We start from the raw sequence: 23,535 nt of genomic DNA on the forward strand, positions 1-23,535 counted from the left end.
AAAATGCCTGTGTTTTTGTTTAACTTGAATTGTTTCACTTGAAATCAACCTGCAGTGCTGAATAAATTATGTGTTAATAGCTCATTTTCAGGCAACTACATTTAATAGCAGAACTAAAATACACTGTATGCAGTGTTCCATCAGTTACTGGTTGGTCAGTACTAGGGTGTCTGAATTTTATATGCATCCTTATGATGATGATAGAAGCCAAGAACAGCACTTAGAATATGTAAACCTATAGGTTTTGCAATCAACTTCTCATTGTTTAAAGTAAACTGGTAATCCTGTAATTAAAACCTGCGTGTTTATAATCAAGTTTAGGTTTTGTAAAGTGTTTTTGATCAAAGTGGTTGTTTTGTGCACAATTTTAACTGTGTGTTACAGTAGTGATTATTTGTGTGTGTCTGTGTGTAACTATTTTTAAAGCATGCCTTTTTAGTGTGAGGTTAAGGATGCCATGTATAAATGTTTGCCAGGTTTTTCAAAAGTGACTTGAGATTCTGAGTATGTCTGTATGTGGGTATGCAACTTGAGACAAATTAAATCTCCTGAAAGCATGAATATTGACCCTCTGTATATCTGATCCCTTTTAATCTGTAAAGTTGAGTACTCAAAAGATTGACTCACCCAAAATAGCTAGTTACTTGTGAGTAGCTTGCCTCTAGTATTTAAAAATATTTGTACGATACAACTTTGTATAAATCAGTGAAGGAAAACATCTTAAAAGTAAAATATGTAGACTAAAATTGGGCACAGTTCTGTTTTGCAAGATAGGAATAATTATTACAGTTTGCTCTTAGCTAGAATATAAACTGCATACTTACCTTGGCTGGTTACATTTTTAAAAATCTTTTAAAATCACTCAGATACAAATTATATTTCTAAGAATAGAATATAATGTGTAGAAGTACTTACCACTTATTTTAATTTAAAGTTGAAAGTTGCAGTCATAACAGTAACTCACATAATCATGTATTTAAATAAAAGTCCAACACTGGTGGATATTTGTAAGATTTTTTTTTTCTCCATATTTGAGGGAAAATAATATGTTCAATATTGTATATTTATAAACATAGTAATTCCAGTCACTAGATCTTTGAAAACCAGAGCTGATGTGAAAGCTGCTGAACAAGTCCATGGAGAGAGTGGGGATGTGGAGGTGCGTCGCAGTTGCAGAATCAGGCGAAGCCGTTATAGTACTACAAACCAATCTGTTTTGTTTGACAAACTTATAACGAAGTAAGTGTTTTTCTGTCCTTCAAAGATGGTAAAACCGTCCTTAAAGGCTTACTTACAAGCACGTGCTTGAGTACCATGTGGGCTAAACTTATTAAAAATGTTTGCCAAAAATAGATTAACTATGAGAATTCTTTATCTTTGTCTCTACAATACTGCTGAGTTCCAGGAGCCTTCTATAATGCAGTACCCATTGGAATGCACAACCACCTGCTCATGGCACCGCATGTTGAGAACCAAGCTTATACAAGGACAGTATGGTCCCAGTCACATTGTTTCCTTTCTGTCTGTAGTCAGTTGTAAATGGTAGGGCCTTTCTTCCCTGTTGGGATAACTTTTCTTGGCCTGAGGTTAGTATTTTTAGACATTTTAATTTAATATTTTATCATAGTCTTTGCTGTTTTGCAGCTAGGCCAGTTTGACCCTGGTTTTAGCCCCTGAAGAGTTATGACTTATCCAGTCTTCAAAGGTCTACCAAGACTGAGTTCAAAGGTGTGGCTTATGTCCTTAGAATCTGATGCATACATCTTTTGTTTAATTTGCCTTGGAGACCCTGTTCCTGGATTGTTGCTTGTTGTAAAGCCTGTTTACCTCTAGCCAGTGGTCCCCAAACTGTGGGGGCGCACCCCTTAGAGGTCACAGAGGAACATTTCGGGGGGCACAACAGGCCCGGGCCAACCTCCGTGGGGGACAAGAAGGGCGTGCCACCCAGCCCCGCTCTTCCCCCAGCTCTGCTCTGGCCTCACCCCGGCCTACGGCCCCTGGCTGCGGCCTCTGCCCCGCCTCAGCCTCTGCCCCCTTACCCTGTCCACATGCCCTTCTTCCCACACCCCCAACCTTGGGCGATGGGGAGGCCCAGACAAGGGTAAGGAGGGGGTGCAACATGACAAGTTTGGGGACCACTGTTCTGACCCTTGCTTATAAGGTGAGGTGGCTCGAGGTTTGTCTTATAAGCCAGGGCCCCAGTCCATTTTGCAATCTACAACTGGTTCCACTATCCTCTTGAGCTCATAAAATGCCAGTTATGAGGAAGCCAGTCGCATGGTACCAAAACACCAAATACTGTCTCGCATCTGTTCTGATTTAGGAATAAACCATTCCAAGAAAGGAGTTGGTTGATTCTGGGACCCTAGTGTTTCTGTCACCATCTTAGGTGTCAAAGAAGTATACATCCAGACAGTAATGGATAGGTGCAGCAACTTCCTTGGTGTCAGGAGTTTCTTATGTACTAAATAGATCTCATGCCACATATGTACAAGTGCGGGGTTAAGTGATGGAGTTTCTCTTTTGGCTGAGGAAAGAATTGGTTTGCTTAGTGACTATATTAGTCCTGGAGTTTTCTTCCTTTTATAGCCTGTGAATGTTTGGTGCTATAGGATGGCACGTGTGCAGCCCCAGTGGGCATTGCTCTCCTGAAGATTCTCAAAGCTCAACAGCAATAGGGTGCATGTCAGTAAATTTAAACTACGGAAAAACAATACTAAGTCTAGAAGTACAGTTATGGGTGAGTAAACATTTTGTCCTGTTGTCTCTTAAAGGGACACTGTCAATTTAAAATAATGCTCTGACTGAAACTTGTGATCGCACTAAGTGAATAATTAGTACTAAAAACTACTATAACTGTAAGACATTAGAAAAATATTTCTCTATATTATAGTTTGTTTTTTCCCATTTAGGTGGGTTTTTCACACAGTAGACAGGAAAGAAACTTTTTTTTTTTTTTAAATGTGATTGTAAATCCACAAAAACAGTTGGGGCAGGTGCAGCACATGAAACTTTTTTTTAAAAAAACTATTTTTTAAAAACTGATTATGCATCTGTTTGACTGTGTCATTTTAAGCACATCATATTGAAATTTCATGCTGATACGCATTTTTTTCATACTGTCTGACCTTACATATGTGTCACTTTTTATATCAGCACTGCAGAAGCAGTATTACAAAAAATGGATGACATGAAGAAGATGCGTAGACGTCGAATGATAGACTTGGAAGACCTTGGGGTGTTCAATGATGCCGAGGAAGTAAATATGCACTCATAATGTTTCTTTAGATGTATAAGGGGGCTGTCTTTTAGGCAGCAAAATGACTTGTTTATTTGTATTTTATTTTTAATATAATTGAAGTGTTGCAAAGAGAATAACGTAATCCAATACCATTTTTATTTTTGCTTTCTATAATGATGGTCATAATACATGATATCTCCAGTAACCAGAGACTGTTTTTTCAGCCACAGTGTCTAACATTCCATATTCGCTATATTGAGAGGGGTAGAGAATGTAATGTTATCATGGTAAGATGTTGTTAGCCATATGCCAGTATTTTATGTTCTAACTTCTAAATAGCCTTATTACCACTTTTGAATGGATATTTTATATTTACTAACAATTGTTTCAATCTTTTAAAACTTTGATTCTTACTAAAAGAAAATAAACTTGACTGAAATCTTTAAAAGATTTGCTAGCTGATCAGGCTTCCAGTGCATAAGCGCAACCAATATGTTTACTGGTTGTAGCTTTGACCCTCAGCTGTCAGTTTCTATCCTATTTTGCTGGTTAAAGCAAACATAGAGAATGGTGCTGGACTGGAAAATTTATAGCTTTAAAAAGCCATCTTCTTCCTGTGTGTGTGTTGCTATGGCTATGGTTTCAGTTCCTCTTTGCCAGCTACATCTTGATATGTTACCACCTTAAATAGTCTCTTAAAGATAGATACATACAGTTGAGGAACTTGCAACTTATGTGTGCAGCTCCATACTTTTCACTGGTGCTGGAAGAAGTTTTCAGGGTGCTGATTATCCTTCTTCCTAATTTTATTGTCCGCGAATGAAGGTGCTAGCTGAGAAGACAGAGGCAAAGCAGATAGTGAACTGACTTTAAATAGATGGGCCTTTTCTAATTCTTAGATTACTTAACATTTATTCTGCTCAATATTAGGTATTCTGATATATAGTTTTCTGATTGGGTTTAATTTGTGACATAAACTGAAATGACGTGTGCTTGATGTGAATATTGAGACACAATAAACTTGGCCTTCCAAAGCCACTTTTAGTTCTTCTGCTAAGTACAACCACACTTTAATTTAGCCTTTTATGCATGTGCAATACCTTGATAAATTTGCTGTGTATATATGATGTTCATGCTGCAAGGACTGGAGCATGTGCAAATTTGTTATATAATTGGGTGGTTTTTTGTGTTTTTTGTTTGTTTTGGTTTGGTTTTTTTGTTTTTCCCTGTCCCGTAATTAGGAAAATCTTGATATGTACACTCGAGGAAAGCAAAAGAGAGAGCAAAGAACTGATGAAGAAACCACTGATAATCAAGATGGCAGTGCAGGTCACCATTTATCTTAATTTTCTTTGTTTTGTATTTAAAATTTCTAATATGGTCTATTGAAGGGTTCTACACTACAGAAATTTTTTTCATAAAGCATGGCTCTCTGTGTTGTTTGCAATTGCAAGCTTCCATCTTTTCTTGATGTCACAAGCTAATAGAGGCAAGAGATGTCCCTTGAACAAAGTAGAAATAATGTTCCAAATAAAGCTTGTCTTTTAAGATGAGGATATTTTTAAATAAGATACTAGATAACTGTACTTGGTTTTTCCCTTTTACTGCCTTTCATCAGATTATCACATACTACTTTATGAAGACTAATAAAATAAGCCTCTCTCCTATAGGTAGATATCCCCATTTTATGTATGGAGGAAAATGAGCCATAGAGAAGTTAGTGACTTGCCCATTGTTGCTCATAATCTGCAGCAGAACTAGGAATAGTTTATATCTCCTGAATCCCAGTCCTGAACTTTGTTAGCCACAAGAGCTTTTTCTTTACGGTTTGGTCTTGGAATAACAGGAAATACCATGGCTAAGAAGAGCTCTAGCTTGTCTCTCTCACCAACAGAAGTTGGTTCAATAAAAGATATTACCTCACCCACCTTGTCTCTTAATATCCAGAGGCCAACACTGAAAACAGAAAATACAGTTATCACCTCAAAAATATTCTAATAGCATTGACATTTCATCTGAGACAATTAACAGTGGGGGAAATCCTGGACTTACTGAAGTCAGTGCATGTTTTGCTGTTGACTGTAATGAGGCCAAGATGTAACCCATTGTTTCTATATGAATGTCCCTCTTTACTGATTTCCTAACCCTGGACACTATCTTGCGTAAATTGCTCTTGGAAGTCTGCAGTCTTTCAGGTCCAGTATGTAGTGGAATGTAACACAATTTTAGAAATCTATGCAGGGAGAAGTTTTAGGTGTAGTATAATTGATTTTAACTCATAGAAACTAGTCCTGTCATAACTGATGGCATTTGTTTTGCTGCCTGTTTTTGAATATTCATTGGCAAAAAGCTTCATTAAGTCAGAGTTAAGGTTGCCTTGTAGTATCTTGTGCCCTTCTGCAATGTAAAGTTCAGCAGAACTGATTGAAAACCAGGAAATACAGAGTTAAGATATGCACAAATGCAACTTTAACTCTGCCTCCCTGGAACAGGCAATAACTCCTGGGAATTATATGCATCACCTGCTGTTGGATTCATTGTATTAAATAAATATAGCTGTACTGAATTGTGGATAGATTAGATTGAGCAGGTTGGCTGAGTTGTGATAAGAGATCTGGAGACTCCGCCTCTCTGAGAAGCAGAACCTTTCTCCCTGACCCCATCTCCTCACTTCAGTATGCGATCAAAGGAAAGAGGTGCATGTGTATCCTGTCTATACTCACTTCAGCAATGAGATCTGAAGGTTGTCACTAGCAGTGCACAGGGGTGTTTTCTTCTCATCGGGATTGTCAGGAGCGAAGTAGGATAGGAATGGTCTGTTGGTTTAATGTTAGTATGTGGGAGTATAGTATTTTCTAAATGGGCAACCTACCCTAAATGCTCAATTACTGAGGGACAATCTTCACTCATTGCTATATTTGCTTTCCACAACCAATTCTCTGTATAACTTTTCATGAGGGATGTACCCAAATACTTGGATGCCAATATCTAAACTGTATTCTTAAATTTATTCACCTAAATTTGGGTCATTGCTGATTGTGCACTACATGTATCTTATGACTTGTTTAAAAAAAACTTTATATTTGTGTATAATCTAAGCACTATACCCAGATGCAGTGATGAGCTGCCAAAATCTTAACAACCGGTTCCCTCCTCACCCCACGAGGTGGTCGTGGTCCGCCCTCTGCCCCATCCAAGCCCCCGCATTCCTTGACACACCTTTCCCGCCCCTGCCCCATCCAACCTTGTCCCCTGACTGCCCCCAGAACCGGGCAGGAGGGCTTTGTGGGCCACCGTAGTGTGTGCCCACCATGCCACTGAGAGCCAGAGGGACCTGCTGGGGGGCAAGGGGAGGAGTCCTGGCGATGGTTACCTGGAACGGCTCCTGGGAAGCATCCGGCAGGTTCCTCTGGCTCCTAGGGGAGGGGTGGGGTAGCGTAGCTAGGGGGAGCAGAGGAAGCGGCCGCTCCTCCCACTGATCACATCAAAAGTGGCGCCATAGGCGCCGACTCCGTGGGTGCTCCGAGGTTGGAGCACCCATGGGGGAAAAAGGGTAACAGGGTTGTGAAATTTAGCAGGTGTGGTTGTGGTTCTGTGCAGCTCGCCGCCCGGCTCTGCTTCTCTGCCCCCCTCTCCCCCCCCCCCCCCTCGGCTTCCCACGAATCAGCTTTGCACTCAGGCCCAGGGAGGTGGAGGCAAGCTGGGGTGGGGAGTGGTTCCCCTGCGTGCATCTCCTCCCCCCCCCCCCCCCCCAGCTCACCTTTGCTCCGCCTCCCTGGGCCTGAGCGCGAAGCTGCTGCTTGCTTCTCTGCCCCGCCCCCAGTCTTCCCATGAATCAGCTATTTGCACGGGAAGCCTGGGAGGGCTGAGAAGCAGAGTGGGGTGGAACATAACTCAGGGGTGGGAGCGGAGCGGAGGTGAGCTGGGGGTGGGGTGGGGAGCTGCCGGTGGTGCTCCAGCCCCAGAGCACCCACGGAGTTGGGGCCTAAGGTGCCACTTTTAGCAGGTTGTTAAATGTAGAAGCCCTTTTAGAACCGGTTGTCCCACAAGGGACAACCGGTTCTAAAAGGGCTTCTACATTTAACAACCGATTCCAGCAAACCGGCTCCAGCTCACCACTGCCCAGATGTACAGACATTTTTTTCAACCTATGCGTTATATAATTTTTTAACATTAGCTTTAATAAAATATTTTAAATGGTACTCTTTTCAAAAGGGTAACAGCGTTGTGAAATTTAGCAGGTGTGGTGATGGTTCGGTGCAGTAGGCTAAGTGGTTGAGAGTAGGGCAGGTATAGGTCACATGTCCTATTACATGAGTGTTCTGCAATATTTATAAAGGCAGTGTGTAAGTATGTGTTATGGGCATATTGGGGCATTGCTTAAAAAGGGCAAAGTTACGGTTGCATTGTCATCTACCTTTAACTTGTATTTTGCAGAACTTAACGTTCTGGAAGGGCATGAAATACTACCTGGCAACCATAACTATTCGTTAACCAAGTTTTTGGTCAGTGAATTTCCTAATTTTCTTTTTCTTTAACTGGAAGAGAAGTGTGCTTTGTAGGAGTTAGTGGTCATTTAGGCAGTTGTAGTTCTCACTGTTTTTGCAGTTGAGGTGCTACTGTGGCTAGCCAAAGATTAAACAATGGTATGTGATTCCTTAATGGCTCTCCCACCTCCTGTTCAGTTTGTTATACTGGAATGGTGTAATCGTTGTGCTTTGACATGTTTGGAGGGTGGTGGTGCTGACAGATCAAAGAGAAATCACAGACGTTAATTTGTTTCTCCAAGTCTTGACATTTTTTATTTTTATGTTGGTAACAGTAACTTAAAGAGCATGAGAGAAGACCTGGCATGGCGTCATTCTTCTCTCCCTTCCCGTATCATATAGCCTCCTTGCCAGCCTTTTCAGCTCAGCTCAGCCTTCCCTTTCCGTCCTAGTAAGCCCTTTGCGCATAAAAAGTTGCTCCTTGTTGTCTGGTGCCCTCTGCTGATGCACACAAATCACAGGCAGCAGCTCACTGGAGGTTTGTGTGTTACCTGTGTGCACACTGTGTTAGGTCCCACGCCCTAACTATGTCCCACCCCAGCCAGGATCATCACCCCTGCTGTAGCCAGGCCTTCCTGGCAGTGCCCCAGGCCCACCCAGTCTGCCCCCCTTCAAGCTGGCTGCTTTCTCCCACACTTTGGCAAGCCCCTCTACCCTATGTGAGAATGGCATGTCCTTAACTCTTCATTCACTGCTTTTCAGAAGTTTAATTTGATCTACTTTTAGGAGCTCCCTAGAGCCCAGCATACACACTGGAGGAAGGGAGAGGACCTCTGATCCCCGTAGAAAGGCATAGCCCTCAGAGCCCATGTAGATGGCAGAGAGAGGAGTTCCAACCCACCCATAAGGTCAGGGGTCCTTCTCCCCTCGCCCCTCCCCCAGTGCCAAGATCCTGGCACACAACTAGGGGGGAGACTGTGATGTTGACTGGCCACCCACCCCATCTTGCCCTCCCAATCTGCCTGAGCCCCTAGACCCTTTCCCCTTCTTTCCTCAAATCCCCCAAACCCTTCTCCCTATATTCCAAGTTCCCAGCGTAGCATTCACATGTGTAATTTATTTTTCGTTTGAAAATTAGTTTGACTGCCTTCTGAATTATCTGCTATACTCAGTTTACGTTTTCCCCAAAATAAAAGCCCTTGACAGAGGCAGATTGATTAACATGCCTACAGTTTTCTCAGATATCTGCAAAGAAGAGGCTTCAAACTTAAGATGCCTCAGTGTAATTCAGATTTCATGGCCACAGCATGTCCCCTTGAGCCCCCCAGGTCAAGTGAAACTGTCTGGCTGGAAATCCTCCTGCTTAGTCTTTCTGCACATGTCCATGTAATGTATGTTTAGCACATACTAAGTTAGAGAGTTAAACACTTTCCTTAACATTTTCAGTGTTGCTTCCCCAAAGAGGGAGGTAGTACCATGCATTCTCTGGAATAACAATCAAATGATTGAGACCATTTGGGTGACGATCAGAGCCTTGTTTAACAACCAGGCATGTGCAAAAAAAGTTGGTAGAGTCTTTCAACCTTAAGAAATACAGCTTCCCACCAAAAATTGCATCTTGAGAACCCTGTGCTCAAATGACCCCATATTTACATCGCTAACTCTACCCGGCACTCCCATGAGGCACACCAAATTTCAATGCAATCTGAATAAGCATGAAGATTTTAGAGCACTTGGAAAGCTCATCTTTTAAACAGAAAGGGCTTCTGAACCTTAACATTGCAGAATATAGAGGGCATTTCTATTATATCAGTTAGCTAGGTTTATTATGAACGTTAAGTATGGTTGGTGGTATTCATGGTATATGTACCATGTTGTTTTCCATTGAACTAAGGGTAAGTGTAATTTTAGAGTCTTCTGAAGAAGAAGCTGAAGACCAGGAAGATGAGGATGGAGAAGATAATCAAAAGCGCTATGACCTTAGACAGAGGAAAACTGTTGTACGTTACCAAGCCCCATTGGAAAGTAGGTTATATAGATCTTTCTGGTGGCCTTGTTTCTTGTCTGTGGTTAGAGGCTACAGAAACACCATCTTTGGCAAAACAAACTTTCATTTTCTTAGCTTTCTCTCCTTTTTTCAGAGCTATCTGGCCTCTTTTATTCTCCCCTGCATCTTCTCCACTGTTTTGCACTCAATAAGCTAGTAGCACACCACTCTGTGTCCTTTAATCTTGTGACACACCAGTATGTCCCAAAAGGATTTAAATACTGCATTATCTGTTCAGTATTCGCTTTCATGGTGTTAACCTACAAAAGATCTTGTGGTTTAAGATCACTGCATAATTCAACCTATATATTTAGGTATTTCCAGTTTACAACACGATTACTCTTCAACTTTATTTTATAAACTTCTAATAAATTACAAATGAATTCTACGTATGCCTGCTGTTTCCTGATCTTGATCTAAAATCTTCATTAAGAAAGTCATCTTAAATAGTCCTGAAGAAACCATAACAAATACAAATGACTTGCCAATCAGTTTTCAGTGTTACATTTAAAAAGCAGTTGAAAACCATTAAGTTTTTCATGACTTTTCTTAAATCTAAACAAATTTGGCATGCATTGACAAAAGCAATGTAATTCCTAGTTATGACTTTCATCTGTCCGATAAAATTTCACTTGTTCCCTGCTCTTTGTGGTGTTTACTCTGATTAAAAGATCTACTAGAACTATCTTAAATTAAACTTTTTTGCTTTTAACAGAGCCAAGGCACCAAAGAAAGCCCAACCTATTTTATACTGGTCCGTCCTCTCCTGTGAGACGCAGATATCCTTTTAGCCCTGCAGGACCACGAAGTCCCTACTGTAAAAGGATTAACAGGTTGGTATATGGATGGGGATCATTCTCATTTATCCATATTGGTGGCAGTCACATCATGGAATGTTGCTTAAAATGACTTTCAGAATAGTAGTAATTATGGAGGTGCTATGACTCTGTTAAGGCTGGTTTCCATTTTGCACATAAAGCAAGGATTCAAACCTCTGTTACATATGAAAGATACAGTCTATCTTCCTCAAATTTGCAGCATTGCTCTTGGGTATAGAATTAATTTTCTGAGAATTTATAAGTAAATGTAGCCTTTAGCTGGGAGTGGCAAACCGTGGCCACTGAGAGCTATACGGGGGCCGTGCCTATGGACGGTCAACGTCAGCAAAATGTCTCATGGCCCACAATCAGATTACCCCGATGGGCCGCAGGTTGCCCACCACTGTTTTAAATGTCAATTTGAGTAACCAAAATCAGTAGTTGCATTTGAAATCTTGGTCGTGTAATTTCATGTGTGTTTTTTAAGTAAACATTTAACCTTTTTATATACCCCCCCCCCCCAAAAAAAAAAAACAGTTCTGTTCCAGTGAGGATTCCTATTCTCTCTCTTCCTTCCCTGGGGCGGGGGGGAAATAACAAGTAGGGAAGCAATCCTACATTTACAGGGAATGGACTAGATAACCTAATGGATCTTTACCCTATGTAAATTCTGAGGTGGAATTTGGAATGAACAGTTAATAACTTGACCTTTAGCTTTTCAGAGTGAGCACATACTTAAGTTTGTTACTGTTTTTCTTTAAACATTTTATTATAATACAGACGAAAGCATGCAATCCATAACAGTGATTCCACATCCTCCTCCTCTTCGTCTGATGATGAGCAACGCTTTGAAAGGCGTAGGAAATGCAGTCGTAACAGAGCATTAAGCCGGTAAGTGTAATTACGTAGCTTCTCCCTTTCGCGCTTTTGGGAGAAATGGCATCTTCACATACGTAAAATGTTAGTCTCTTAATTCTTATACTGCAGATTCTCTGCATTGTGACAACTTGTAGTCAAATCTATTGATATATTTGACTCAGTTTTTGACTTTTGGAATTAACTATCAGAAACTGGGTTTGTTTTTTAAAGAACCTCTTACATAGCATGTACTGAATTTAAGTTATTTTGTAGTGTATACAGTTCTGCTGCTGCCCTGTTTACAAGGGTGTTTTTAGCAAGAGAGAAACAGTGATACTGTACTGTAAAATGCAAAAGTAAACTTTAAAAAAATCAAGAACATTTTTTTTTTTAAATTATCTAAATACTGTTTCTAACCATCGTAGGTACAGATTTTTCAGGCAGATCTCAGGTGCGATGTCCAAGTAGAATGGTGTTACTTTAATGAAAATTGTGTATTGTTGTATGCATTAGATTCTTCAGTCACAGAGCTAGCATGTAACTAAATTTTGGGGGATTTGCTACAGAATTTAGGTCCATTGTTACACAACAAACTTGAGATGGTGCAGCAACTGCAGGCCTGATCCACAGAAAACATTGAAATAACGAACCTATCATGTTGCTGTTCCAATTCTGAGTATAGAAATAGCCAATCTGTGAAAGTTTAGTTTTAAGGATGAAAATCATTCTAAATTCACAATGTCCAAAAGTGAACAAAGGGAGAAGGTTAATTATTCCAGATACTGCCAAACTTCCTTGGGGTGGGATTTTCAAAAGTGCCCAAGTATGTAGAAGCGCAGATCTGTAGGCATTCCAAGGAAGCTGGTGGTATTTAGGATAACTGACCCTCTTCTTTTGTTCATATTTGGACATTGGAACTTAATTCAGTTGAGGGATTTGGTAGTGCAGGAGTGCTTATCATAAGTTTGTATAATTTGCCAAGAAAAATCTGGTTATATCTTACTTTAGTGTTTGTCTTCCCATTTCCTTGACTTTCAAATCAGGTGCCTTCCACTAAACTTTCGGAAAGACGAATTAAAAGGAGTTCACAAGGATCGGATGAAAATTGGAGCAAGCCTGGCTGATGTTGATCCAATGCAAATAGATTTTTCAGTAAGTTCTTTGTCTCAAATACTGTCAGTTACCCACTGATTGAAAGAGAGTTATGGAAAAACTGTATAAAGTTAACAATCTGTTTACCTCTACCTTTGCACATAAGCCTCCCCTCAACATGTTCCAAAATTGCCATGATTGCCAAGTACGTTTTCTTTTGTAGTTGCATATGAGGTCTTCTATTATTAGATGCTTAGTATAGTTGTGCTGTTGACCCTGCCCGATTTGAACCATGTATGACATACGTGATTTGTTTTGTTTTAACTCTCTCTGAATTAGGTACGATTTGATAGTGTGGGTGGACTATCTAGCCATATTTCAGCTTTAAAAGAGATGGTGGTTTTTCCATTGCTTTACCCAGAAGTATTTGAGAGATTCAGAATTCAGCCTCCAAGGTAATGTGACATGTATTGCAACTTGAAAACTCAAGCTCTTGTTTACAGAAGAATATTGCATTTTAAATATCTTTTTCATGTCCTATAAAGCATTTGTATGCAAACTTTATTGAAGTAACAGTTAAAGACAAAGACTTTAAACAGACAAAACCCAGAATGTGCAGAGTTTCAAGATTAATATAGTGCCTCGCCAAAACCAGAGACATAGTGTCTGGCCTTTAAGGTAAAGGTATACCCTGAAAAGTGATCCAGTGAAAATGGCATTTTTACGGTCTGAGTTCTATATTTCGTATACAATTTGATTAGTTTACAAGTGAAGAGGGACTTTCTAGCTACCAGCTCTGCAAACTTTTCTGACATCTGCAAGTCAGTGCTGAAGAAACTGCAATTGCAATACTAGCAATATTGTTTATCCATGGAACAAAATAAAAATGTTAGCTTCCCCTCTGAGAGCTGTATGCATTGCTAGCTGATATGCAGTATAAGGTGACTACTTTTAGATAGTAAGATATAGTAGTAAGTGTTCCGCAATTCTGAAATACTGGGATATGACTTTAGACAAATACAGTGAGCAGATGTGATTTAAGAAGGAGCCACTTTTATATAGTGTTACTACTTTGTACAGGAAACAATGTCAATAAATTGAAATAAAAAAACAAACCACCCTGCTGAATGAAATGCATGAAAACCTACCACAATATAACAGTCTACAGTATTACACATAATTTTTAAAAACCTCAAATGTGTGTGTTGTGTTGGTTTTGTTTGTTTTGTTTTTTAATTGTTTTTCTTGAATGTCTCTTTAAAATGACTTAACTGCCAACTCTAAAACCTCTAAAAGTATCTGGAAATCTGAGTTTTTTTGGTCACCTTCAGACATCCTCCTGATACAATTGTCAGCAGATTCTGGAATCAGAACCTGGAAATTTAAGTCTTTTAGGGGAGGAAGAATTAATCATTTTATTACCAAGTTGTAATTCTTTGAAAACAAGGGCCTCAAATTGAATCAATCTGGATCTGATTTATGGGGTTGTACTGAATGTTGGGCATATCCTGCTCGTGGTCAAGTCACTTACCCTAGGCTAATAATACTTCCTCTAACTTCACTTCCCCCTGTATCTAATGAGGTTGTAATCTCTTTGGAGCAAGAACTGTCTACTGTGTGTATGAACAGTGCCTTACACAATGGAGCCTAATCTCAGGTGGGTCCTCTATTAGCTACTCTAATACACATAATATCATTTGTATTGATAGGCCATTGGGACTGCGGACACTGGGAGCTGTGGGAGGTCATGCCTGCGGACGGTCAACGTCTGCAAAATGTCTCGCGGCCGACAATCAGATTACCCTGATGGGCCGCATGCAGGCCACAGGTTGCCCACCACTGCTTGAAACAAATGGCTGTTAGACTTTTTCTCAAGAAACCATGTCTATATATAATCTCTTCAGTTTCTGACCTGTCTTAAGACTTCCATTTTTTGATGATAGAAAATGTCAAATGGGAAATAAGATGGAACCTAACCGTGAGCATAATCAACCATTGGCACAGCTTACCAAGAGAAGTGGGCTAATTAGTCACCAGTTGGGGTCTTTATATGAAGATTTGAATGTCTTTATAAAAGATATGATCTAGTTCAATCACAAGTTATTGAACTCAATAATGTTCACTCGCATATTAGGGAAGAATAATTCTTGGAGTATATCCTATGGGTACTCCACTGTAGGATGTGCACACGCCTGTGCACTCTCAATCAGAGTCTGCAGAGTGGCATCTGTGGAATCTTCCCTTGTGCAGTGCAGCGCTTTGTGCTCCGAACATATAGGAAGGTGCTAGCCCACTGCCACTCAGTTCCTTCTCAACTGCATGCAGCTTCAGGTGGAAAGGTCAGCTGTCTGCTGTATTCAGCTTCCTGCTTTCACAGTGTGAATTCTTTATTTTGTTTGGTTTTAGTAATTTTTTTCATTATTTATTTTCATTCAGTACCTGTTTACTTTATAGAACACTTGTGTTGGTAGAAGAGGGATTTTTTGTTTATGTCAGAGCACTATTTGTTATGATCCAGGATTTCAGACCTGTGAGACTTGCCACAGGTCTTTTCCACTCTGTAGTGGACACTCCAGCTGCCTTCAGTGTTTGGGAGACTCCCACAACCCTTCTGAATGCAAAGTCCGTCAGGGTTTCAAATGCAGATCCAAGAAAGACAGGGAGACTAGATCTAAGCTCTTATTAGTGCACCATGCCATAGCTACAGAGAGGTCTTCTTCCCTCCCCCCATCAGCCTCTACAGCCCTTGCTGCCTCATCTGCAACAAACAAAATTCTAAAGAAGAAGAAATATACAACTTTTCTTCATTTCCTTGTTTGGAGATGTATATCACCCTGTAAGACCCACTGTTGGGAGACCTTTTGTCCCTCTGATTGTAGGAGTCCGGTACCACCAAATCAGTACAGGAAAGAAACCCCATTCAGAGATGCCTACCACCAGAGCAACTACCGCCTGTTGGCACCATCTAACACCTTGCAGCACTGTGAGAGACACAGGGCTACCATCTGTGCCCTAGTACCAGCATCTCACCATACCTCTGAAAGGGGAGATGACACCACAATCACTGTGATACTGCAACAACCTCCATCTTACCAGATGGTACTGACCCAGACGTTGTGTGAAGGCTATCAGAACTCTACTTTGTTCCAGATTCCTTTCTACAGAGGATCTCATTATCTCTGATAAACCTGAGTCACCAGTACTGGAAAGATCTAACAGTGCCACCTTCCCAGTACCACTATGAAAGCAGCAAGTTGAGACTTGCTTAAGTCTCCAGACTTCGATACCAGTCAGAACATAGAAGGCCCGCACCCACACACTTATCTATCCACTCCTCCCACAAGCATTTCCCATGCATTGTAATAGGGACAGATCACTATCAACATCACCAACATTGGATTCTCCGTGTCCCAAGGGTGTTCAGAGATTGTCTCAGTGGTAGCAGCACAGTGCCATCAGGGGAAATATCAGTATTTCCATATTCAGATGACTGGCTTCGCAGGGTCTGGTCACCCCAAGAAGTTCAGTTGGCAGCATCCAGAGCATTAATGTTATTCCAATTTCTGAGCCTCTGTCAACCTCAAAAAATCTATACAAACTCCAGTACAGAGAATATACTGTATAGGAGCTACTCTTGACTCCACAACAGCAAGAACCTGCCTGCCTAAGAAAAGATTCATCACCCTATCCAACCTAATCTCAACATTAGAATGCAGCCTACTAACAACAATGAGGATTTGTCTACAGATCTTGAGCCACATGTTGCCCGCCATGTATGTGATTCCCCATGCGAGGATGAACTTCAAATGCCTCAAGATATGGATAAGAACAATATATATCCTAAACAGACACAGCCTCTCCAAATGTATGTCAGTATCTCAGAAGGTAATAGACTCTCTTACATGGTGAAGAACCTATGGAGGGTCTGCATTAGAACCCCATTATTGCATCCAGCACTGTTGAAGACCCTCACAACAGATGTGTGTCTGTTAAGATGGGGAACTCACCTACAGAGAGAGAGAGCACAAGGCAAATGGTTGACACAGGAGTCGACGCTCTGTGTCAGTATTCTGGAATTGAGAGCAGTATGATATGTATGCCAACACTTTCTTTAAGCCATGCAAGATCAGTTAATCAGTCATGCTGGGCAACAGGGTGACAAATTATTATGTCAACTGGCATGGAGGAGCAAGACCCCAGTCCTTATGTGCAGAGTCACTAAGGCTGTGGAACTGGCGCATTTCCCATAAGAAATATCAGTGGTCAGTTTACCAGGCCTCCAGAATACACCTGCAAACTCCCTGAGTAGACACTTCTGGCAAGATCACAAATGGAGGATCAGAGGCTGTCATCTGCAGTATCTGCCAGACGTGGGGTATAGAATGGGTGAAATGTCACCTGTTCTGCTCCAAGGGAGGTCATTGTTGCAGCTCTCTCAGGGATGGCCTGATAACACCATGTCTCTGTATCCTTTATGCTTACTCACCTGTACCGCTGATCCTCAAGACCCTTCTCAAGATAGCTCTCATTCCTTCTCGGCATACCTTTATATCCCATGCTTAGACAGGTATGGGAGTCAAACCTCCTGAATTTCATGGAGGCATAACCCCTCAGACATCTTATCAACAAGGACCTTCCGATACAGAGCTCAGAACCCTCACCCATCCAAACCCCTCCTCTCTGAATATGAAGGTATGGCCCCTCAGTGGCTCTCAAGCTTGGAATTAACCTCTTTGGATTGAGTTGAGTCAGTCTTTTTTTTTTTTTTTTTTTTTTTTTAATCCAACAGGAAGCCCAGTACTTGCAAGACCTACCTCTAAGGGTGGAAGCGCTTCCAATCGTGGAGCTCCCTCCATCGTCTCGAGCCTCATGAGTCCTGCTTTCTAAGATCCTGGACTGCCTATTCGAATTAAAAAAACAGGGTTTCTCAATGAACTTTCAGGATACATGTGATCACCCTCACAGTCTTCCACTCACCCATCCAGGGCTTCTCAGTTTTTGCCCATGCTACAACAACCAGATTTCTTAAGGGCCTATGCAACTTGTTTCCTTCCATTTGACACCCAGCCCACCAGTGCGACCTCAACCTTGTTCTAAACACCCTGAGGAGAAACCCCCTTTCGAACCAATGGTGACCTGTAACCCTCTTCCACCATGTCCTCAAAACTTAATTCCTTACTGCTATCACCTTAGTGAGACAGATGGGGGAGCTGGGAGCACTCCTGGTGGACCCACCGTACACCACCTTCTACAAAGACAATTATGCTATATCCTCTTTCCGTCTGTCTGTCTTTCATGTACCCAGAGAAGAATAAAGTTTTCATGCATGGATGTCAGAAGTGCCCTTGCCTCCTATCTGTGTAGAACTAAACCATTCCGGGCGTCTCCCAGGCTATTTGTATCAATTACAGATAGGATGAAGGGCCAACAGTTTTCCATGCAAAGAGTGTCGAAGTGGGTTTGGTGTTGCATCTTGACTTGTTATGAAAATGCTGGGGAGCAGTCTCCTCACAAAGTAACAGCACGTTCCACCAGCGCTCTAGTACACATCTATAGCTCTAATGAAGGACGTTGCAACAGCAGAAATCTGCAGTTCTGGAAATTGGTCTTCTTCCGTACATTTGCTAAACATTACACTATCATATCTGCTTCCAGAGATGATGCTGCCTTTGGCAATGTCGTCTTTCAGACTGTCCTGGACTTACACCCTCAGCACACACCTTCTCATTAAGTTACTCCTTGGGAGTCTACTATGGCGGAGCACCCATAGGGACGTATATAAGAAATAGTAGAGATTACTTAGTTTACAGTAACTTGAGTTCTTCAAGATGTTTTGTCTCTCTATGGTGCTCCACTTGCCATTCTCCTTTCCTTGTGTTATGGAGTTCTGGCTTCATGGTCGAGAAGGAACTGAGTGGTGGCAAGCTTGGTCCTCCCTATATGCCCTCATTTGGAGCACAAGGTGCTGTTCTGCAAAGTTATGGGTACGCAGACACTACTTTGCAGTCTCCCATTGAGAGCACACAGGCACACACACATCCTACGGTCTGGACAAAACATCTCAGAACTCAAGTTACTATCAGGTAACTAACCTCCTCTTCACTGGGTGAAATTTTATGGCCTTTAGTTAGACTTAGATCATAGTAATCCCTTCAAGCCTTTAAATCTGTGTATCTAACAAAATACATGAATATATTTTTGTTAAATAAAACTGTATATATGTATATCAAATTTGTACATATATTTTGATTTTTAATCTGTTATGTCCCCTGCTCTATTCTCTTCCCCCTCCCCACCCCTGCACCCTCATCAACCTTCATATATTGCTGTTTTGTTGTCTTAAACCTAAAGCTCTTTGGAACAGGTACTGTTCTTTTCCAATGTATCACAACTGAAACATGGGAACTCTTGTATTTTACAGGGGTTGTCTATTCTACGGTCCACCTGGTACTGGAAAGACCCTTGTTGCTAGGGCACTTGCTAATGAGTGCAGTCAGGGTGATAGAAGAGTAGCCTTCTTTATGAGAAAAGGTGCTGATTGCCTCAGTAAATGGGTGGGAGAATCTGAACGACAGCTTCGTCTATTATTTGATCAGGTAATATTAGAATTAGACTATGCACTTTTTTTATTCTATGTGGAGCTGGTATTGATATCTGTAGTTAAGGTTGCCAAACACTTTCTGTTATAAGGCTCTGTTTTCACTTGCTTATAACTTTTCAAGACTTTAACTCTTGGGGCTGAAATTTTACATGGTGGTGCCTGTCTGAATTTTGTAAAGTTCTAGTAAAAATTGTCCAAATGTTTCAGGTAATGTGATTGGGATAAGATGGGGAGGAAATTTATTTTTGCCTCTTTTTTTATATATATAAAATATAAAAAATAGTCTTACAAGTGTTTCATTGAGAAGCTTTAGTGCCTCCATGCTTTGGTGAGATACTTGAAATTTGGCAGGCGCATGGGGAGGATATAAAAAGGTGCAGAGGGGGGTTGCAGGAGCTGGGTTGGTATGGATGGGGAGCAAAGGGAGAAGGATACAGTCTGAGAACATGGAGTCTGACAGGCCTATATCTACTAGGGCATGCTCACCTCCAGGACCTGGTGCTGTACCCCAGGAGTCATGTGTCTCTACATTTCTCTCTCATCAGCAAATAGCTGTGAACTGACTGGCAAAGGGTGTGTCTCATCTGCTCATAGTGGCTGGTCCATATAGAAAATAACTACCTACTATTGCTACCAGTTATTCAGTTACCTCAAGTGGTAGAGGTCGGTGCTGTGGCTATAAAAGCCTGAACCTTCCTGATGACTCCATGTGGGGTAGGAGGGTCAATATGGTTGTACATGATAGAACTTGTTTTTTAAGGGTAGGGTTTTTTGTTTTGGGGGATTTTTTTGAAAGTAAATAACGTCCAGGAATCTGTGTGGCATTAATTCTGGCATTTCTTAACTTTTGAGTGCTTAATGTTCTTCTAATGTAGTTTTTTGGGTGCATTATATTTTACATCTATTATTGTTTCAATATTCCTGAGTCTGCCTTTCCTTTTAGGCCTATCAGATGCGTCCTTCAATTATTTTCTTTGATGAGATAGATGGTTTGGCTCCTGTACGATCCAGTAGACAAGATCAAATTCACAGGTATTACACTTTATATTTTAAAAAGTCGAAGAGAGTTAAAATCTGCTTGAGCCTTGTAAGAGGGGGAGGCTATAGTGTTAGTAGTCTTTTATTCGTGTGTGCGTGTGTGTGTGTGTGTATTTATTTTTTTATATATATATGGGCATCAGCATTGGGAGGCCTCTCTAAACTTGAGTAGTATTAAGTTGCAAGTAATTAGATCTTGTGATACCAAGCTCAGTGTGAAAAGAAAAGGAGTACTTGTGGCACCTTAGAGACTAATCAATTTATTTGAGAATAAGCTTTCGTGAGCTACAGCTCGCTTCATCGGATGCAAGCTCAGCGTGGTGTTTTAATTTTTTGTAATTTAGTGTCTCTGACACGCTCCTATGTTTGTACAACCCTCCAAATGAAATTATATTTCCAGTCTGTCTGTTTGTTTTCCTTGTGGATTTAACCCTTTTCAAGCAATATCATCATCAGGGCCATATATATAAAATCAGTTGTTGCCCTTTGAACTGCAAAATTCTCTTTGAATCTGCCTTATAATTGTTAAATAAATAAATTTTTTGTTAGTGTCTAAGGTGCCACAAGTACTCCTTTTCCTTATAATTCTGTTGCAATATCCAAAACTTCATTTTAAAACAAAGTCTTTAGCCTTTATGGATGCAATGAGAACCTTCAAATGAGAACCAAGTGTGAACCAGTGCAGTTATGTCTGCTGTCTCAGTATGCAGCCTGAAACCATAGCTCTGAGAGAAGTGTGACTTGCTTCCATTCATCCTCTTAGGGTGTCATCTTTTGAAGTCCAAAAACCATCAAGTTAATGTACTTTGCCTTGGGTGTATTTTGTGGTAGCGTGAAGTTACTGTCAGAGCTTGCTGAGGTAGAGTTATGAGAAGTTCAGTCCTACATCCCCCACATCTGAAGTTGCATGTCCCCCAATCTGAAAGAGGTGGTATATCTTCACCATAGCACTGAGAATCAGCTGCCTCCTGGTTGCTTTAAAAAAAAAAAAAAGGCACCACCAGGGCCAGGTCTGCACTAGCATTCTACTTTGGTATAGCTACATCTCTCAGGGGTGTGAAAAATTCACACACCTGAGAGCTGTAACTGTAACAACCTAACACCTTGTATAGATGGCACTAGGAAGAATTCTTCTGTTTACCTAGCTGCCACCTCTCTTGGAGGTGGATTACCTACACTGATGGGAGAAGCTCCTGTTAGCGTAGGTAGTGTCTACGCTGAAGCGCTACAGCTTTTTTAACTGTAAACAAGCCCCAGGTCTTCTGGGGTGCCAAAAGCTCCAGCTGTCAACATCTCTAGCTTTCCTGCAACAACTTTTCCATTTGGCACTTTTAGTACAGAAATTGGCAATACACTGAAACTTTGGGCCAGTATGAAAATGAAGAACATTAAAAAATAACAATGGATGACATACAGGCCAGCGCAGGTATAAATAGGAGAGAGCTTGAGGGACATAAATCTACACCGTGTAGAGTTCAATCACGAGAGTTTATTATGTACAGCACTGACAAAGTGTCACCTTGCTTATTAGGCTCAGAGACGCTGTCAATTAATTGATCACAGTGGAATATATGGATTTTCCATGGGCGGGGGAGAGTGACAGGGTAGGCAGTCCCACTTCCCTGGATAGGTCTAGCAGCAAGACATGATAGCACAGTAGCCAATGGTCAAAGGTTACATAATGTCTCTGCCCAGGGTCTCAAGTTAACAATTTAACATTTAATTAGTACTTTAATAAATGTATTAGTATAAAATATATACGTTGAATTCTGATTTGAGGTCCAAAGGAGTGAAGTAGCTCCTTTGATTGTCCAACAGATACATATCTAGGAGTAAAAGCAAAGAGACCGTGAAAGTATATGGCAGTAAAGATTGTCTTTCAAGTTGCTCATTTGTATTTTAAGGCAGGCATTGGTCCCTGGGAAAGGGAGGTGGGAGGAGGCCATATCTTATACTGACATGCTTGAACCTTTCATAAACTCAAGGTTGGATGTGTGGGAAGAACATCTCCCTACAGAAGAAACTGACACAACAGAAACAGGGCTTCTTTGTTCTATTTGCAACTTTAAATAAGAAGCAATTATTGCCCCCAACATCTGGTGTTTTGCTGACCAGGCATATCTTAGCAAAAGCAAGGTTATCTTTGGTTATTCTGCCTTCTCTTAGCTATTGCTAGGCCTCTGACCTCTTGACCAAACTCTGGACTTTGGGCCTGTACACAAATCCATATACCAGGTTATTATGTCAGCAATGGATTTTAACCCTTTAGAGCTCAGAGAGGGGTATTTGCATAACTTGGGATTCCCTGCTGTATAAGTTAGGCTTGACCATAGTATGCTTATTACAAGTAATACTATTGTTTGTATTGAGTAGTGCCCAGAGGCCCTATTCATATTGTGGTAGATTCTATACAGACATGCCCTCTTTGGGGTAAGTATCCTCTTGTTACTTAAATTGCAAGTACAATCTTTACCTTTTGGATTCAAAAAGGCTTGTTCAAGACTTTGATTCTTATCATGGGGTCTTTGTGGTCTTTGTTTGCTTATCTTGGGGGGGGGGATGTTCTACACAAAATATCATAAAAGGCTCTTTTAGTGACCAAAAAATAATTCCAGCAACAAAATCTTTTCCTTTCTTGATTGAAACTTGGGAAGAGAGGTCACGCTCAATGTAACAAAGGCTTAGTAAACTGAGTGAATAAAAGTATTTCTCTGTCAGTTCTATTGTATCTACGCTACTGGCACTTATGGATGGCTTGGATAGCAGAGGAGAGATTGTGGTAATTGGAGCTACCAACAGACTGGATTCAATAGATCCTGCTTTACGAAGACCTGGACGTTTTGACAGAGAATTCCTTTTCACCTTGCCAGATAAAGAGGTAAAATCTTTGATTCAACCTTAACAATAAGGTGTCAAATTATTTCTTTATAGCATAAGCCACCGTGTATTGTGGAGAAATGAAGGATGTTTGGGAATGGTGAAGTTGGGATTCTGTGCTTTACTACTTGAGTGATAAAGAGGTGAGGTAATTGTTTCTTGTGGAGCGTAGGTAGGGTACTGAAAACACCACTTGTACAAAACCCTTTCATTGACCATCAATTTTGTAGCACTAGTTCCACTTTGACCATGCAGAAAAGTTGAATGTCCCCAAATAATGACACTTAATGATGCAATTACAGTGGCCTGCAATTAGCTGTAAAATATGGCAGTCTACATAGCAGAGAGAACCTGAAAATGAGAGAATGGTATATGTGACAGAACTACATTTAATTATGAGCCACTCTTGGATTAACATTTTAAATGTGCTCCAGCTTACTTAACACTTCTGATGTTAGCCTGGTTCAAAGTTGCCT

General features: G+C 40.9%; 1 protein-coding gene across 4 annotated transcripts in view; it reads left to right on the top strand.

The window, feature by feature from the left end:
• Positions 1-23,535, top strand: part of ATAD2 (ATPase family AAA domain containing 2) — a 95,785-nt gene that overhangs the window by 16,673 nt on the left and 55,577 nt on the right. For 3 of the 4 annotated variants that reach the window (XM_048841591.2, XM_048841589.2, XM_075124951.1), the window contains exons 4-14: positions 1,077-1,239; positions 3,157-3,259; positions 4,483-4,570; positions 9,640-9,753; positions 10,491-10,608; positions 11,374-11,484; positions 12,495-12,603; positions 12,883-12,998; positions 18,965-19,139; positions 20,088-20,176; positions 22,901-23,060. In XM_048841591.2, coding sequence (XP_048697548.2) covers positions 1,077-1,239; positions 3,157-3,259; positions 4,483-4,570; positions 9,640-9,753; positions 10,491-10,608; positions 11,374-11,484; positions 12,495-12,603; positions 12,883-12,998; positions 18,965-19,139; positions 20,088-20,176; positions 22,901-23,060 — 1,346 coding nt within the window. The remainder of the gene's footprint in view (positions 1-1,076; positions 1,240-3,156; positions 3,260-4,482; positions 4,571-9,639; positions 9,754-10,490; positions 10,609-11,373; positions 11,485-12,494; positions 12,604-12,882; positions 12,999-18,964; positions 19,140-20,087; positions 20,177-22,900; positions 23,061-23,535) is intronic. The other variant, XM_048841590.2, reaches the window with a different exon arrangement.

Source organism: Caretta caretta, chromosome 2 (genome assembly GCF_965140235.1).
Source record: "Caretta caretta isolate rCarCar2 chromosome 2, rCarCar1.hap1, whole genome shotgun sequence".
NCBI classification, from domain to species: Eukaryota; Metazoa; Chordata; order Testudines; family Cheloniidae; genus Caretta; species Caretta caretta.